The sequence below is a fragment of the Xyrauchen texanus genome, chromosome 6 (assembly GCF_025860055.1).
Source record: "Xyrauchen texanus isolate HMW12.3.18 chromosome 6, RBS_HiC_50CHRs, whole genome shotgun sequence".
In the NCBI taxonomy this organism is placed as follows: Eukaryota; Metazoa; Chordata; class Actinopteri; order Cypriniformes; family Catostomidae; genus Xyrauchen; species Xyrauchen texanus.
In genome coordinates this window covers 48,728,982-48,747,758 of record NC_068281.1, presented here as the reverse complement: position 1 = coordinate 48,747,758, position 18,777 = coordinate 48,728,982, and the positions used below count along the sequence as shown (strand labels likewise).

General features: G+C 39.4%; 1 protein-coding gene across 4 annotated transcripts in view; it reads left to right on the top strand.

Annotated features, from left to right (window-relative positions):
- Nucleotides 1-18,777, top strand: part of LOC127644620 (zinc finger protein 521) — a 201,369-nt gene that overhangs the window by 105,439 nt on the left and 77,153 nt on the right. For 3 of the 4 annotated variants that reach the window (XM_052127884.1, XM_052127886.1, XM_052127882.1), the window contains 2 exons: nt 2,577-6,019; nt 11,535-11,619. In XM_052127884.1, the coding sequence (XP_051983844.1) occupies nt 2,933-6,019; nt 11,535-11,619 (3,172 nt within the window). In that variant the 5' untranslated portion in view covers nt 2,577-2,932. The remainder of the gene's footprint in view (nt 1-2,576; nt 6,020-11,534; nt 11,620-18,777) is intronic. The other variant, XM_052127883.1, reaches the window with a different exon arrangement.

Sequence of the window (18,777 nt, the reverse complement as noted above, 5' to 3'; positions counted from 1 at the left end):
AAAAAAAAAAAAAAAGCAAACATCGAGGTTACAGTGAGGCACTTACAATGGAAGTGAATGTGGTAAATGTTTGGAAGGTTTAAACAGAAATGTGAATCTTATCTTTTTCTAAAAAGCACTTGCATTAATAATTATGTTATTAATCATGTATTATTTGAGATGTAAAGTTGTTTAAATTGTCATTTTTAAAGTCATTTTGGAGTTTGTGTTTGTTAGCATTACATTGTCATGGCAAAGAAATTGTAAAATTAGCTATAACTTAACACAGAAAAGGTTAGTAAGTGATACTATTTTATACATATTTACATGCATATCCTTTGTCTTGTGGCTATATTTTTGAAACAGTATTTTAATGTTCAAAAATTGGCCCCATTTACTTTAATAGTAAGTGCCTCACTGTAAACTCAATTTCTGCTTTTTTTAAAGAAAAGGAGGGACGAGTCAAAAAAATACATTTTGCCACAAATGCTGTCGACTGGGATGCTCTGGGCGCATAGTAACTCTCGAGAGTGCGCTAGGATGAGCCAGTCGTCGAGGTAGTGGAGTATGCGGAAGCCCACTTCCCGTAGCGGGGCAAAGGCTGCCTCTTCGACCTTGGTGAAGCTGCGAGGGGACAGGGACAGGCCAAAGGGGAGGACCTTGTACTGATATGCCTGGCCGTCGAACACGAACCGTAAGAAGGGTCAGAGCGGCGCCCTGGCCCACGGAACCGATCGAGTAGCCGTGGGGGGGGATGGGACGCATAGCGGACATCCGTGCGTCAGGCTCAGACTGGTGGTGAGTGACAGAAGGGGAACTATAATTAAATTATAAACAAAACATTTCACTGCCCAAAATAACTATATTTCATTGGGTATTTTATTGTAGAATTTTCTTTTAAAGAACATATTTTAAGCAGCTCCTAAATGCTTTAAAAATAGAAAAACAATAAACGGGTGCTGTTTATCTGTTTTTCAGTGTTGCAGTCTGCTTTAGCAATAACCATTTCTTTTTTGTGACTATTAAAAAAGTTACAGTTAATTTATGAAGGGAGTTGACAACACTGCGTGGACCACAAGTTGACTACAGATGCCTACATTAATAGCCCTTAATTAATAGGACTTAATAGCCCAACGTTAATTATATTTTTCAGAATTTTTGTTTTTGTTTTTTTAGTAAACTGTGTGAGACATGATGTGGGTGACTTGACTTAATGAAGTTCTTAACCACAACGAAACCGTGATGCGAGCACCATCTTGGCTTCACAAAAGCTGCGTGCGATATTATCAGTTGTAAAACTGACTTTTAGTTTCTAGTTCATCGGCTACATACCTGTCTTTGTGTTCGTCGTGCCAGCCACCTCGGTAATCGATGTTATACAGCAGTCTCCATAGTAACATTCAAGCGTATTGGTTGCCTGAGTGTGCCGCACTGCAGGTGTGTTTGCTCAACATGGTGAAACAAACTCTGGCTGTGTCTACGACATCAGACGGTACTACTGCTTGCAGACAGAGTGTCCTTTTATTTCTGTTTTGATATTTCTATTTATTTATTTTGTTCATTGTATCACAAAGCATATGCCATGGACTCGGCTCGAGTCAGAGTCAAGTCTATGTAAAAATGCATCTAATATCGTGACAAGTCCTAGTCCATTCAAATTTGACTATTGACTCTGATTCGAATCCGAACTCGTGTACCCCAACTCTAGTTCAGAGCTTGTTCTCGGTTGTCCTTAAGAAAAACGCACTGCACCTGTCAAATGCAGAGTTGGTGTGCATGTGTGTTTTATTACATGTATTGCTGTATGCCCATGCTGCTTTAATCAAGCACACAATCAGTAGAACAAAAGGAATTTACACATAACTCTGATGTTTACATGCATTTACAGTATAAGCTCTGATGTATTGCAGCACTAATATAAGAAAATGTATACCTACAAACTGAGATCAATAGAGGCCGTAGTTACAGAATCACCCTGAAATGGAAAATTTTCATAACAAACAAGCCCGTGTTATTATTATCACCACAAAACACCGCAATATGTTTTATTGGATCTGTAATTTTTATATGCTGAAATTTCAGCTTGTTTTGGTGTTGAATGAAGGAATCACATAAAGACTCTTTCACTGTGTGTTGTTAAGAAGGTGTTTGTTTTGAGCATTTGCTGCTGCTGCAGCAATGGACTTGATTGACAGAGTTTCGGTGTCATTAATAACCCATTAAAAAATCTCTCAATAAATAATGTATTTATTAACACTTTTTGAATTAATGTAGCAATGGTAATGTCGCCCATTGTAACAAATAGTAAAAAAAAAATTGTTAGAAATGCATTTGTGTAACAATAAAAAGTACCAACCATTAAACCTACTCTTAAAAGTACATTTACTCCAAAATGTTACTCAAGTAAATGTAACTTTACCTCTTATTAGAACATTTAATTGACCTTGGCTAGTACTTAACAATGCCTCTCTCTCTGCTTTCTGTCTACCTGTTACATAAAAGACACATCATTTTGAAAGGAGAGTTTGCTTACAAATGCAGTTTGTTAGAAGACCACAAAACAGAAAGGTAACATATTAATTTTGTCTTTTTGACAGATGGAACTGATGTAGAGGATGACCCATCCTGCTCTTGGCCTGCATCGTCACCATCTAGTAAAGACCAGACGTCTCCAGGCCATGCTGATGACTATGAATGTGGTGAGGTCAAAGGAGGTGCCGGCCTGCCCTACCCATGCCAATTTTGTTCTAAATCCTTCAGTCGCTTGAGCTTCCTAAAGTGCCACGAGCAGAGTCACAGAGATAAACTACCCTTTAGCTGCACATTCTGCAGCCGCTTGTTCAAGCACAAGCGCAGCCGTGACAGACACATCAAGCTTCATACAGGTGACAAAAAGTACCACTGTAGAGACTGCGACTCTGCTTTCTCTCGCAGTGATCATCTGAAAATCCATATGAAGACACATTCTGCTAACAAGCCCCATAAATGCCCTGTGTGCCGCAGGGGGTTCTTGTCCACTAACTCACTTCATGGACACATGCTGGTGCATGAGCGTGGAAAAGATGGAGCAAATACTAATGCCTCTCAAGAGTGGAGGACACGCAAATGCAGCCGTTGTGAGGAGGGTTTTAATATGCCTGAAGATCTGCAAAAACACATTGCAGAAAGCCACCCAGAGTGCTTTTCTCCTGGTGGAGGGAGTTTAGATCCAGGACTGCAATGCATCTACTGCCACGAGCCGTTCAGTGATGAAGGAATGCTTCTGAGCCACATCGATCAGTTGCATGGCAGAGACAGGAAGAACAACATGTGCACTGTGTGCTCTGAGCACTTCCCTACTCTGGAGGATCTGTACACTCACATGGATGTCCACCAACTCCCAGAGTTCAGCAATACCTCCTCCCTGTTGCCCATGGGATATACATCTGTTTCAAGTACTACCCCAGACTCTAACCTTTCTGTTGATAGTTTGACCATGGCAGAGATGTTTTCTAAAGTGCCCAAGACTCGAGGGAGAAGAAAGAGGGCCAGCCAAAATGTGTCTCATATGTATGGGCGATCTTCTAAGCAGCGAAAAATTACATATAGCTGTATCTACTGCAGCAAACAAGTTTTCTCAAGCCTTGATGTGCTACAGATTCATCTTAAGACAAAGCATGTTGACAAACCAGAGCAGGCTCATACCTGCCAATTTTGCTTGGAGATTCTTCCATCCCTTTGCAACTTAAACGAGCACCTGAAGCAGATCCACAATGCAGACGATTCCTCACGGCTAATTGCCAACCTGTCTGACTCCTTGCTGCAGTGTAACTTCTGCCCAGAGGTGTTTGGAGATTTAAATGCTCTGCAGGAGCACATCCGCTGCTCACATGGATTTCCTAGTCCAGTGTCAAAAGAAAGCAATGCATTTTTTTGTCCCAAGTGCTTTATGGGATTCTTAACTGAGGCCACTCTAGAAGAACATGTCAGACAGACCCATTGTGACTCTGGGAGCTTGCAGTATGACTCTCCTTTAGCAGTCACTCCTAAAGATCCAATTGTGGAGATCTACTCCTGCTCTTACTGCACCAACTCACCAATTTTTAATAGTGTCCTCAAGCTTAACAAACACATTAAGGAGAACCACAAGAACATCCCTCTTGCTCTGAATTATATCAACAATGGGAGGAGATCTCTGCGAGACCTCAGCCCTTCATCACCAGTATCTGTAGAACAGGTCCCATTATACAATCCGAATAGCACTTTACGTTCAAATGAGTTTATTTGTAATCAGTGTGGTGCTAAATACACAAGCCTAGACCTTTTCCAGACACACCTAAAGACCCACCTTGATAGCATTGTGCACCAGTTAACTTGTCCACAGTGTAAAAAAGACTTTCCTAACCAGGAGTCTCTGCTAAAACATGTGACTGTTCATTTCACCCTCACGTCCACGTACTACATCTGCGAGAGTTGTGACAAGCAATTCACATCAGTGGATGGCTTGCAGAAACATCTCCTTGACATGCACACTTTTGTGTTTTTTCGCTGTACGCTCTGCCAGGAGGTGTTTGACTCTAAAGTGTCCACTCAACTGCACCTTGCTGTAAAACATAGTAATGAGAAGAAGGTATACCGTTGCACTTCCTGCAACTGGGATTTCAGGCATGAGGCAGACCTTCAAATGCACGTCAAATGTAGTCACCTGGAAAATCAGGGCCACTCACACCGTTGCATATTTTGCGGTGAGTCCTTTGGCACCGAAGTGGAGCTGCAGTGTCACATTACCACACATAGCAAGAAGTACAATTGTGACTTTTGTTGCATGGCCTTCCATGCTGTTCATCTGTTAGAACTCCATCATCGTGAAAAGCATTGTGTGTTTGAGGGAAAGGTACAGAACTGCAGCAACAATGAATCCACATCAGGTAGTGGTGATTCTGTTGCCAAAGATGATGCAGAATTCCAGGGTTTTCTGACCAACAGTCATGCAAGAACTAGTGCAGTGGAGTCACACAACAGCCATGATGGCAGTGAAGAAGATGTTGACACTTCAGATGTCATGTACAGCTGTGACATCTGTGGCGCTTCCTATACCATGGAGTCCCTCCTGACCAACCACCAACTCCGTGACCATAACATTCGTCCAGGAGAGAGTGCATTACACAAGAGAAAAGCAGATATGATTAAGGGAAATTACAAATGCAATGTCTGCTCTAGAACCTTCTTCTCAGAAGGAGGGCTCCGGGAGCACATGCAGACACACCTAGGGCCTGTCAAACATTACATGTGTCCCATCTGTGGAGAGCGTTTCCCTTCACTACTGACCCTGACAGAGCACAAGGTCACTCACAGCAAAAGTCTGGACACAGGAAGCTGTCGAATCTGCAAGTTACCACTACAGAGTGAGGAAGATTTCCTGGAGCATTGTCAGATACATCCTGATTTGCGCAACTCATTAACTGGCTTCCGCTGTGTGGTCTGCATGCAGACTGTCACCTCAACTCTAGAGCTCAAGATCCACGGCACCTTTCACATGCAAAAGACTGGAGAGGCATCTACAAATCACCTAACAGCATGCTCAGCTCCCAGATACCTTCAACACCATCAAAGCCAAAAGGTTTTAAAGTGTGCTTCGTGTCTCAAAGAGTTCCACTCCAAGCATGAGTTGGTGAAGCTCGACATTAATGGTTTTACATATGGCCTTTGTTCATTATGTGTCAATGCTGCTGGTAGCAAGAGCTCGGCTGTAAATGGAGGGAAGCAGTTGCAGCAAGGGGCTCATACATCTGCAGGTCCTGCTAGTGGATTGAGCCATGGGGACAGCCTTAGCCCTGGTGCTGTGAAGGGAAAAACTGCATCTTCTTCCTCATCGTCTTCATCAGTATCACCCTCTATTGCCAAAACCCGTTGTTACAGATGCAGTGTTAAATTTGAGTCAGAGACTGAGCTTCAAGCACACCTGCAGACAATGCACAGAGACCAAATGCCAGAGATCACTCTGCTGAGAACCCCTGCTGGCTCCCCTATGCCACAAGTTAGCCCCTCACAATGTGATGAGGTAAATGTAGAGTGCATGCTCAGTACATTTATCTTCAATATATAAGGGATAGTTCACCTAAAAATTAAAAGTGTGTCAACATTTACTCCATTCTACCAGGATGAGTAGAAGAGAATTAATTACAGATATAGGGATACATTTGTTTCCTGTGGCTTAAGCACCATCCTATGGTTCAGCACTAAGATACTCACTTGAACCATTAGATCCTGTGAAAGGTGATGACAGAAGGAGAGAGGATATTGGAGCTCGTAAAATATTTACCCCCCAATATAATCCAATAAAATTAATTAATAGACTTATGAGGAGAAGATAACCTGAAAAGCAGAAATAGTTGGAAAAAAATGTACACAGAATATGACAAATAATGCATTGACCTATGAAATTGCACTTGTGTCATTTGGCACTAATGTAAGCAAGGACTGCTTACACGATTTAATGCCCTAGCGAAGGGATGAGCATCGTTGTGCAATACCTTTGCAAAAAAGGATAAACCATGCTTGCGTTTGCGTATGAACCCTTGCAAAATGGGTGAGCATAGTTTGTGCAATACCTTTGCAAAAAAGGATAAACAATGCTTGCGTCTGAGCCCTTGTGAAAGAGTGACCAGAGACCTAATATATACACTACCGGTCAAAAGTTTTGAAACACTTAATCTTCTTTATTATAATTTTTTACCCACATTTTAGAATAATAGTAAAGTCTTCAAAACTATGGAATAACATAAACGGAACTATAGGAAATATGTTCAAAACTCAAAACTGTGTTATATTATAGCATCTTCAAAGTAGTCACAAGTACTTTGCCTATAATTTGCTGACATGTACTCTTGACATTTTCTCAACCAACTACTGGAGGTATTACCCTGGGATGCTTTTTTTAAACAGTATTGAAGAAGTTACCATCTGTCTTGGGCACTTATGGGCTGCTTTTCTTTATTATTTGGTCCAAGTCAATTTCAAAATCTTTTTTTATTACATTTTTGTCTTATGATGAAATAAATGAATATGGTGGCACAATTATATTTTTGTTTACAAAATTGTATTTAATGCATTTATGCATATGCCTTCAGATCATGCTTTAAGATCACGAGAGTAATTTCAGTCAAGTGTTTCAAAACTTTTGACTGGTAGTGTGTGTGTGTGTGTGTGTGTGTGTGTGTGTGTGTGTGTATGTATGTATGTATATATATATATAAAATAGGAAATAATACCCTGTTAAATTAGATTATTTATGATATGCAAAAAATCTTTACAATGAAATGAAAATGAACACCAATAACATTAAGTGATTCATATGGATATAATTAATTGAAAGTTATTAGATTGCTCACTTGATGGGCCTAGCACTAATAGCACTTACCTGAGAAACAAATGGGAAAATAACACATACAACAGTGTAACGTTGTTCAATGGAAAGTGGAGGCAGGAACCGGCTTGATAATATAAATAATATTTTAATAATAAACTTAACAGAAGACACAAACACACACGACGGACATGTCCGTTAACGATCTCTCTCTCCCGCACAACCCTCCGCAGTCGGCTTTTATCCCACTCGGAGGCTTGATTAGCCTGATAAGTGACTGTATGTAGAATCACGTCCCGGCCCCGCCCTCCGCCCTGCCACATTCCTCCCTTGTTCTTTCAGGCAGGGGAGCCCCCGGCATGACGTACAGCCCCCCCCCCACCTTTCCCTGGTGCGTTTCAGCAGGTGGTAGGGGATTTCTCCGCCCCTGGCAGTGGACCTGACCACTCCAGGCGGTCGGTTAGGAGCCCCTTCTCCCCTCGCGGTCGGCGGCCGTCCTCCGCTTCCAGGCGGCCGGGCTCCTCGTCCCCTCGTCCGCTGGGGTGGACGGTAGTGGCAAGAACTCTACTACGGTGTATCCCTCTTCCTTCCCGGGTTTCGGCACCAGTGTAACGTTGTTCAATGGAAAGGAGGCGGCGAGAACCGGCTTGATAATATAAATAATATTTTTATAATAAACTTATACAGAACACTCAAACACACACATGACAGACATGTCAGTAAATGATCTCTCTCTCTTGCAAAACCCTCCGCAGTCGGCCTTTATCCCTCTCGGAGGCTTGATTAGCCTGATAAGGGACCGGGTGTGTAGAATCACGACCCGGCCCCACCCTCCGCCCTGCCACAAACAGTAATGTCAAAGAGCAGTGTTCCAGAAGAAGTGTACAATGATTTTTGGGCAATTAATAAATACAAATATATTCTCTAGAATATAAACAATATAGGTCAAAACATATCAGTAATTGAATAAAAGGTTAAGAATAGAAATATGTATTGAAATAGAGCATCTTAACTATTTGAAGTCTCTATGATATCTGAAAGATCAAGGGATATGTTTGTCACCATGTTGATAATGAAGTCAAACAGCACCATTATGTGACTGAAAATCAGTAATGTTGTATTCCATTAGCCTACTACTAGGTGTCTGAGGCACACAGCAGTGAATGATACGTCCCCTTTAAGAGAGCGAATGTAACATGAAAAGCATTAAATATATCTTTGTGATTTAACGTGCAAAGGAGCGACAGCAATACACACGAAGCATCAGATTAACTAACTGAATAATCAGTCTATGTACAGTACACTAAAGTATTAATGTGTAATCACTCCCTTTAATGCAGGAATACACTCGGACATGCGAACGCAGTTGTAGACAGATGAACAATGTGAACCTGAACTCAGCTACCCACATGACGTGGCCACCACGACTGGTGGAATGCACAATCGTCATACAGTACATCCGGAAAGTATTCACAGCGCTTCACTTTTTCCACGTTTTTTAATGTTACAGCCTTATTCCAAAACTGATTAAATTAATTATTGTCCTCAAAATTCTACAAACAATACCCCATAATGACAACATGAAAGAAGTTTGTTTGAAATCTTTGCAAATGTATTAAAAATTACAATTAAAAATAAATCACATGTACATAAGTATTCACAGCCTTTGCTCAATACTTTTTTGAAGCACCTTTGACACCAATTACAGCCTCAATTCTTTTTGAGTATGATGCTACAAGCTTGGCACACCTATTTTTAGACAGTTTCTCCCATTATTCTTTGAAGGACCTCTCAAGCTCCATCAGGTTGGATGGGGAGCGTCGGTGCACAGCCATTTTCAGGTCTCTCCAGAGATGTTCAATCGGGTTCAAGTCAGGGCTCTGGCTGGGCCACTCAAGGACATTCACAGAGTTGTCCCATAGCCACTCCTTTGTTATCTTGGCTGTGTGCTTAGGGTCGTTGTCCTGTTGAAAGATGAACCTTCTCCCCAGTCTGAGGTCCAGAGTGCTCTAGAGCAGGTTTTCATCAAGGATGTCTCTGTACATTGCTGCATTCATCTTTCCCTCAATCCTGACTAGTCTCCCAGTTCCTGCCGCTGAAAAACATCCCCACAGCATGATGCTGCCACCACCATGTTTCACTGTAGGGATGGTATTGGCCAGGTGATGAGTGGTGCCTGGTTTCCTCCAGACAGGATGCTTGCCATTCAGGCCAAAGAGTTCAATATTTTTTTTCATCAGACAAGAGAATTTTGTTTCTCATGGTCTGAGAGTCCTTCAGGTGCCTTTTGGCGAACCCCAGGCAGGCTGTCATGTGCCTTTTACTGAGGAGTGGCTTCCATCTGGCCACTCTACCATACAGACCTGATTGGTGGAGTGCTGCAGAGATGGTTGTTCTTCTGGAAGGTTCTCCTCTCTCCACAGAGAAACGCTGGAGCTCTGTCAGAGGGACCATCTGGTTCTTGGACACCTCCCTGACTAAGGCCCTTCTTCCCCGATCGCTCAGTTTGGCCAGGCGGCCAGCTCTAGGAAGAGTTCTGGTGGTTCCAAACTTCCATTTATGGATGATGGAGGCCACTGTGCTCATTGGGACCGTCAATGCTGCAGACATTTTTCCGTTCCCTTACCCTGATCTGTGCCTCGATACAATCCTGTCTCTGAGGTCTACAGACAATTCCTTGGACTTCAAGGCTTGGTTTGTGTTCTGACATGCACTGTTAACTGTGGGACCTTATATAGACAGGTGTGTGCCTTTCCAAATCATGTCCAATCAACTGAATTTACCACAGGTGGACTTCAATCAAGTTGTAGAAACATCTCAAGGATGATCAGTGGAAACAGGATGCACCTGAGCTCAGTTTTGAGTGTCATGGCAAAAGCTGTTAATACCTTGTGTGTACTTGTGATTTTTTTTTTCTTTTGTTTTTTATTTGTAATAAATTTGCAAAGATTTCAAACAAACTTCTTTCACGTTGTCATTATGGGGTATTGTTTGTAGAATTTTAAGGAAAATAATGATTTTGGAAATCATATTTTGGAATAAGGTGGGTAACATAACAAAATGTGGAAAAAGTGAAGTGCTGTGAATACTTTCCGGATGCACTGTACCTAACATGATATCGGTGAGCACTGAGTACTTTTTAAAATGAAACATTGGCACTGATGCAGTATAAGGAATATGATGAACATAGTATTGATAACCCCAAGAACCATCAGCTAGATTGCATATGACATTTGTTCCCCCAAAAGAAGAACGTATCTTGCTAATTGAAACCAGCTGCGCTGAGTGTGAACATCGAGGTGAGTGAACCATACAATGTATAATACAAATATGAAATGATTGTTTGCTTGAAAGCAAAGGCATGGCGTGTACCATGATTGTGTGTTTCACTGACATGCAAGTGATGGAAACAAATGGAAGCAAAATGAGCAATGAAAGACAGCTGAGCAGCGGCTATAAAGCAGAGGCTGGATTATGATCAGATGAGATGCATGAAATTAATTAATGCATTACAGTATCCCGAGTCTTCCGGACAGAAGTACCACTTATGTTTCCATTTCTTTATTCTGCGGACCACAAAATGAAATAATTTTATGGTCATTTAATCCAGTTGAATTCAGTACAATGGTAGTAAATAAAGCACCTAAAGCACCATGATGTCATGAGGTTTGGGAATAAGACATGCAAGAACCAATTATGTTTGATGTCACCACAATATTGAATTCAGCTCTGTTTACATTATTTGTGAATGATTTCAATTGATTCGAGAGTAAAAAAAACAACTTAAATAACGGTCTGTTCATCATACAAAGGGATTGTATGCCTTTAGAAGACTTGTAATATTCATGCAAGCACTAATTTTTGTCACTTCTTTATTTAGGATTAAAATTTGTCACCCTTTACTGTCAATTTATTTAATTAATTTAGCCAAAAGGACTGGATTACATTGTGAAATGATGCCCTCTGTGTAGATTGGAATGAAATGATGGTGAGTAAAAGTTTTTGGGTGAACTAATTCTTTAATAGTGATGATAATTGATTATAATATAAGATTTATGGAGTATTACCATTTACTTAATTAAATAGGAGGGTTTGAAAAAAACAAAAAACTTTTGTACAATTCATGGGTACATGGGCATATATATCTAGTTTCAGCAGTACTGTCAAACACTATTAATTTCTATTTGTTATCTCTTTTTTCACTGTATAGAAGAAGACTTACCAGTGCATCAAGTGTCAGATGGTCTTCTACACTGAATGGGACATTCAGGTCCATGTGGCCAATCATATGCTTGGTAAGCCTTAAATAGCTTTGCAACAAATTACTAATCATATCTCCATCACTAACATGGGTTTTTCAGGGATTAGAAAAAAATTCAAGAAAACAATTAAATTCTATTTATTTATTTTTTGAAGGATGAGAATGAATGGAGAATTGTGGTCTTAGTTGAACCCAGTAGATTTTTTTTTCCCACTCTGTATAGCGAAAGAAGTTTAAGCAGCACAAGTTTGACCAATCATTTATATTTATCTAAAGTGGTTTGCAGTGTTTTCAAGGTATGCAGTTTGTATGTTCACTTAATATCAAACTCATGACCTTGACCTTGCAAGTGTCATGCTCTACCAGTTAACATAAATCATTTTTCACTAATCATTATCTACTGTGCATGTTCAGGAAAATGAAGATTGCAGTATGTTTATCTTTTGGGTTTAAGTATGCCATCAGATAGCTCGGCCCAATTTTTTCCTGAAAGACATTTTTCACTTGAAAAAGGGCACAATTTCTCCTGTTAATGGCCATCTGTAAAGGGCATACCACAGGTCACCTCCACTCAGCTGTCACTGTTATTAGCGTATGTAATGGAGCAGGCACTTTGCTCTTCAGGGTGCTGTTTCCAGGCACATGTCCTTGCTATATTGCCATCGATAACTCAATATGTAGAGAATGTGAGGCTATAAAAAAGGAGCATAAAAGCCAATAGGTGCTTGTGGCCAGCTTGGTAAAATAGAAAGGTGTGCTTTAAGCATTCTAGCCCAGTTATTGTCTTTGATTCTGGCAGATTTGGTGGCATATTTTGGTGGTCTTAAATGTTGCTGATATGAACAGACATATTTTTGAGAAAAGTAATCAGATCTTACATTAATGAGGTAAGTTGTATGGAGGAAGATTTTATGTTGACAGCAGGGACTTCTCTTGGCCCAAGGATCCCTGGGGTGCTTTGAGATTGAAGCTCACAGCTTGAAGGCCTAAATGGATCCATCCATATTTGCAGTTCATTTGATTGTTCTGCAGGGGAAGAAATGGGCTGGCTTCAATGCCAGGAAGCAGACAGCTGGTTTGACACATTTGGAGGCTTTTTGCATGACCCACTCACACATTTGATTTGTCATGAAACTGAAGGAGGGAAGAGATGAGATGTTTAATGTTTCATTTGTAAATTTTTCTTTAACAATTGTAAAGCAATTACACCAGAGGCACGTCAAGACTTGACACTAACTTATTCATTTCAATAAATTTCAAGAGATTTAATGCCCATTGCAATGAATACGCAACCTATGGTGACTAGTTCTTTAATTTAGTCAACCCCTCTTTTAGAGTTTTGGAAATGATTAGTGTTACTTTTTTTTCAATCCATTTTCTCCCCAATTTGGAATGCCCAATTCCCACTACTTAGTAGGTCCTTGTGGTGGCGTGGTTACTCACCTCAATCCGGGTGGAGGAGGACAAGTCTCAGTTGGCTCCTGTTCTGAGACGTCAATCCGCACATCTTATCACATGGCTTGTTGTGCATGACACCGAAGAGACTCCGCACGTGGAGGCTCATGCTATTCGCCGCGATCCACACACAACTTTCCATGCGCCCCATTGAGAGCGAGAACCTAATCCACAAGGAGGTTACCCATGTGACTCTACCCTCCCTAGCAACCAGGCCAATTTGGTTGCTTCGGAGACCTGGCTGGAATCACTCAGCACACTCAGCACGGGGTGGTAGTCAGTGTAGCTGAGCTACCCAGACCCCCTGTGTTACTTGAATTGTTGATATTTTTGTGCCTTTCTATCTTTAAACTATGGAAGGCTTTGCTTTTTGTCATCGGTACATATAATTTTGTTTTCTTTCATAAGCTAGAAATACATGCATTAAAAATGTATATACTTATTTTAAAGGACAATAAGTATATATAGTACATTTTCAGCACTTTCAAAATCTGTGAGTCATTTTTCATAACTAACTTTGAAAAATCAAGTTTAATCACTTAACTCAGTTGTTTTGTTTTAAATAGAAAATAAAATATTACATATAGCTTTTTTCATTTAAAAAACGAAAAGCAACATTTCTTTTATTCTTCATTTAGTTAAAAACAAAACAAAGAAATCAACTAATTTCAAATGTTTATTGCTCACTGATATAAAATGAATAAACAGCTTGAAAATTGTATTTGCACCTGTGCGTGGATCTGAAACATGATTGGTCAGCCCGTACTGTCAACTGACTTGCCTCAATCAGGTCCATCAGAATAAGAGTTTAACACGATACAGCTCAGCAGATAAATTAGTCTCATTATTAATCAAGAACATTATCATTTATTCAAACATTTGGTAGTTGCATATTTATTACAACTTTGCTCTCACATGTAAATCAACCAGAAAATGTTCCTGTCTGACCAACTAAACGCATGCAATAACTCATACAGAAACAACTCACTTATTACTGTTAATAACGCCATAGTTCAGGTTTTAAAAGGCAGGGTATAAATTATTATAAAATGCTGTGATGCAAATTACCAAATAAAAACAAATTCACATATTTCTATACATTGTAAATGACTAGATTCCATTTGTGAGTTAATAATAAGGTTTTCAGCCAGAAAAACTAAAGCCATTGAGCCAAAAGCAAACACTATACAATTATTGACTATAAGTATAAATGTATAATATTTTGAGAAAAATTCTCAGAACCCTATTCAAGCAGCTGCGTTAGAACACATTAACATTTAAATGCATTGCCATTTCACCAAACATTAATACATAGCTTGGGTCTTTAGCGACCCAGCCCACACATTTCTAATAAATAGATTTACAAAATGATAGTGTAAAATTTTCAAAGCATTTTTAAGACAATTAGAAATGATTTGAATAGAATATTTCCTGTTATTCTTTGTTGTTTTATTTTTCTTATATCAAAGAGAGGATGCATCAAATTATAGAACATGATTCCTTACTTCCACACGGAAATTTTAAACTGGCTGTCAAACACATATTGAGCTAGACTGGACAGAAGCTTCACATCTGTATTTTCTTGGGCGCATATTGAGTCTAAGTTAATGTGCAAATTATAGAAGTTCAGTTGTTCACAAAAATGATGTTAGCCCATATCAAACTGTTCATTTCCAGTTTATTTCCATGTTTTTTGTTTCTCAAACAGCAATGTCAAATATAAATGAGGCCACATGAGTAACAATTAACATATATAATATGTATGTGTACATGCATATGGGATACTGATAATACACTCCATTGTGTAGAAAATTGACATGACATAGTAGTCATTTGTATGAATATGGTACTCATTTGTCTTTTTATAAACAAAGAAATATACATCCCATGATTGGGATGATTATGGGATTTCCATATATATTTAAATTATTTGTAATCCATGTCGCTTGTTTTGTGTCTTTGTCAACATTTGGATATGTTTTTTGTCATTTGCAGCACAATTTATATATAATTTATATTTAGCTTTTCAAAATGAATATGAATATTATGAATATAAAATGAATAGACCACTTGCACTTGGGTGGATCTGAAACACTATCTACCTTCGCTGTCATCTGTCCTGCCTCAGTCACGTCCATCAGAATAACAGTTCACCACGGTACAGCTTTGCAGATAGGTTAATCTCATCTTTAATTATGAACATTAACCCTCTTCCAAATGTTTGGCAGTTGAAAATGTATTCAACTGAAAACTCTGCAATCTCACATAAAGCAGCCAAACGATGGATTTATCCGACAGACCAGCAACTGAATGCAGCAACATATATAGTGATGTTTTAGCTTGAATACGATAATACAGTGTTGTTGCAAATTTTGAAAAATTTGTCTAAATATGTAATACAGGTAAGTGTGGGACACTTAAGTTTTTGTATGTGATATTTTTTTATTTTGCTCTGTATCTGGAGATCTTTAGTTATTTACGATGGAATATGCACACAAAAACTTGAAATTGGCTCCTTTATGTTTATTCTGTTCTGCCGCTGCATTATGGTTCTGTGAAAGCATCACAGAATTGGATCCATTTATACTTTTAACCAACAACTGGATAGTGTATTGCCAATTTGCCATTGCTAGTTTGGCTTAATATTGCTTACTACAGCATTTTGTGAATTTTGTTTTGTGTTGTTCTCGCTTCAGTTTTCCACTGACAACCTGACCCTGTCCCTGTTTTAGAGGGACCCTTATTAGACAGTTTAGGGTTGCTTTCAAAGAATGAAACATGACTGCCCCTTACTGATCATGTCTCTTCTGCACCGTCTAATGTTGTGTGATACCATGTTTCTTTTTTTTTCTTTTTTTTGTCATGCATTTGTCACGCAAGTCCACATCTGTATTGTGTAAGGATCAAAGCCATTTGCCATCATATTTTAATATTTCAGCTGCTTTACAGTGTGCAGACAACAACCGAGCGAAAGCACAAAGTTTCACAACAGCATTTACCAATCCGCTATTAACTCACTAATGGAAATCTAGTCATTTGCAATGTATAGAAATGTTTGAATTTGAAAATTTTCCGTCACAACACTTTATTATAATTGACACCCTGCCTTTTAAAACCGAGCTATTCAGCATCATGGTGAGTTGATGTATGTAAAACAGTTAAAGGATGGGCAAGGAGGAGGCGAGAACCGGCTTGTCAACATAAATTATATTTAATGAGAACTTAAGCCAAAAGCATACACAAACACACGACGGACATGCCCGTAATTCTCTCTCTCTCGAACCATCGTCACCGGCCGCCTTTGTCCCTCGCGCGCCTCATCAGGCCGATTGGGGACCGGGCGCGCGATATTCCGACCGGCCCCGCCCCCCTCCGCTCCACAATGTATAAATCCATTGTCTGGTTGCTTAACAAGCAACAGCAGAGTTATAATAAATATGCAACTGCCAAGTGTTTGAAAGAATGTTAAATGCTAAAAATGTATCTTATCTACAGAGCCATATCATGTTAAAACTCTTATTCTGATGGGCTGGATTGAGGCAGGATGGATGACAGCGCAGGTTGACCAATCGCGTTTCAGATCTACCGACAAGTGCAATTCAAATATTCAAGCTGCATATTAATTTTAAATCCATGAGAAATACACATTAGAAATTCACAAATTTTTCATAAGACAAAATTCAAAGCATATTTCATTTTTATTATTATTATTTCGAAAGGAAAAACAAATTAATGCAACGTACACGGACTGTACATGGACCTCTTCTTCACTTTGGTCTAGTAGTACTTCTAAATCACCCTGGGATGCTTTTTAAACAGTTTTGAAGGAGTTCCCATCTATACTGGACACTTATTAGCTGCTTTTCTTAATTAATTGGCCCAAGTCATCAATTTCAAAACCTTTTTTTTTTTAATAAAATTGTAGTTTTGTAATGAAATAAATTAATATGTTGGCACAATTATACTGTAAACTGCTGCACAATTATTAGGCAAGTGAGTATTCTGATCTTGTCATTATTTCCATGCACATTTTCCAACTCCTAACCATATAAACTTACATTTATGCATTTCGCAGACGCTTTTATCCAAAGCGACTTACAGTGCACTTATTATAGGGACAATTCCCCTGGAGCAACCTGGAGTTAAGTGCCTTGCTCAAGGACACAATGGTGGTGGCCGTGGGGATCTAACCAGCGATCTTCTGATTAACAGTTCTGTTCTTTAGCCCACTACGCCACCACCACTTGAATGCTTATTGGATTCAATCATTTTCAGGTGGTATGTATATGTGTAATGAGGGAGGGTGTGGCGAAGGTGACTAACACTATGTCAAGCTATGCATATGTATTAGGCATTTTCATTACCTCAGGTAAAATGGGCCAAAAAAGAGATTTAACTGACACTGAAAAGTCAAATATTGTAAAATGCCTTTCTGATGTCTGCAACACTCTTGAAATAGCTAAACTATTAATGGACAATCCAACATTTTGTTGCGAATAGCCAACTGGGGCACAAAAAAAGCATGGAGAAGAAAAGGAACAAATTAACTGCAAAATACTTGAGAATAATTAAACGTGAAGCAACCAGGAACCCATTATCCTCCAATTCTACCATATTCCAAAACTGCAACCTACCTGGACTGTCAAGAAGTATATGGTGCCAAGTGCTCATAGGCATGGCCAAGGTCAAGAAGGCTGAAACACGACCACCACTGAATATATTCACAAGTTGAAGTGTCAAGATTGGGCATAGAAATACATGCAGACATATATTTCAAAGGATTTATGGACAGATTAAATGAGTGATTCTTGATGGACCAGATGGATGGGCCCTTGGCTGGATCACTAATGGACACAGGGTACCACGTCGAGTCAGGTGCCAGCAAGGTGGAGGTGGGGTTCTGGTATGGGCTGCTAACATTAAGGATGAGGTAGTTGGACCTTTTCAAGTTGAAGATTGACTGAAACTCAACTCTCAAACATACTGCCAGTTTCTGGAAAGTACTTACTTCATGCAGTGGTACAGGAAGAAGTCCTCAGCATTAAAGAAGGCCATGCATGATCTTTATGCAAGACAATGCTCCATCACATGAATCCAAGTACTCTACTTCTTGGCTAGCCAGCAAGGGCCTCAAAGATGCCCAAATGACGACTTGGGCCCCCTTCCTCAACTGACTTATATCCTACTGAGAACTTGTGAGCCCTTCTCAAATGTGAGATTTACAGTGAGGGAAGACAATACACCTCTTTGAACAACATTTGGGAGGCTGTTCTTGCTGCTTCAGTGAAAGTTGATCGTGAACAGATCAAGAAACTGACAGACTCCATGGTTAGAAGGCTTATGGCAGTTATTGAAAATTAGGGTGGCTATATTGGTCACTGAATATTTATGAAAGGCCAAAAATCTTATTAAATTGTCATTTTATGCTATTTATTTTTTGCACGTACACTAAAAATTGAGAATAAACAATTGAGTTGGGAGAAATTATTTTTGTAATTTAGTCTAATAATTGTGCACACTTATATATTCCCCTAAGAAAGACAAAACTCACCTTTTCTTTGTTAAACATTCAGGTTTGAGGTTCAATAACATTTTGGATTGACTGAGAGCATTGTGTTTGTTCAACAATAAAATTAATCCTGAGGGATACAATTTCCCTAATAATTGGGCATGCAGTATATTTTTGTCTAAAAAACTAATTTCAAACATTTAAGCATATGACTTTAAATCAAAAAGT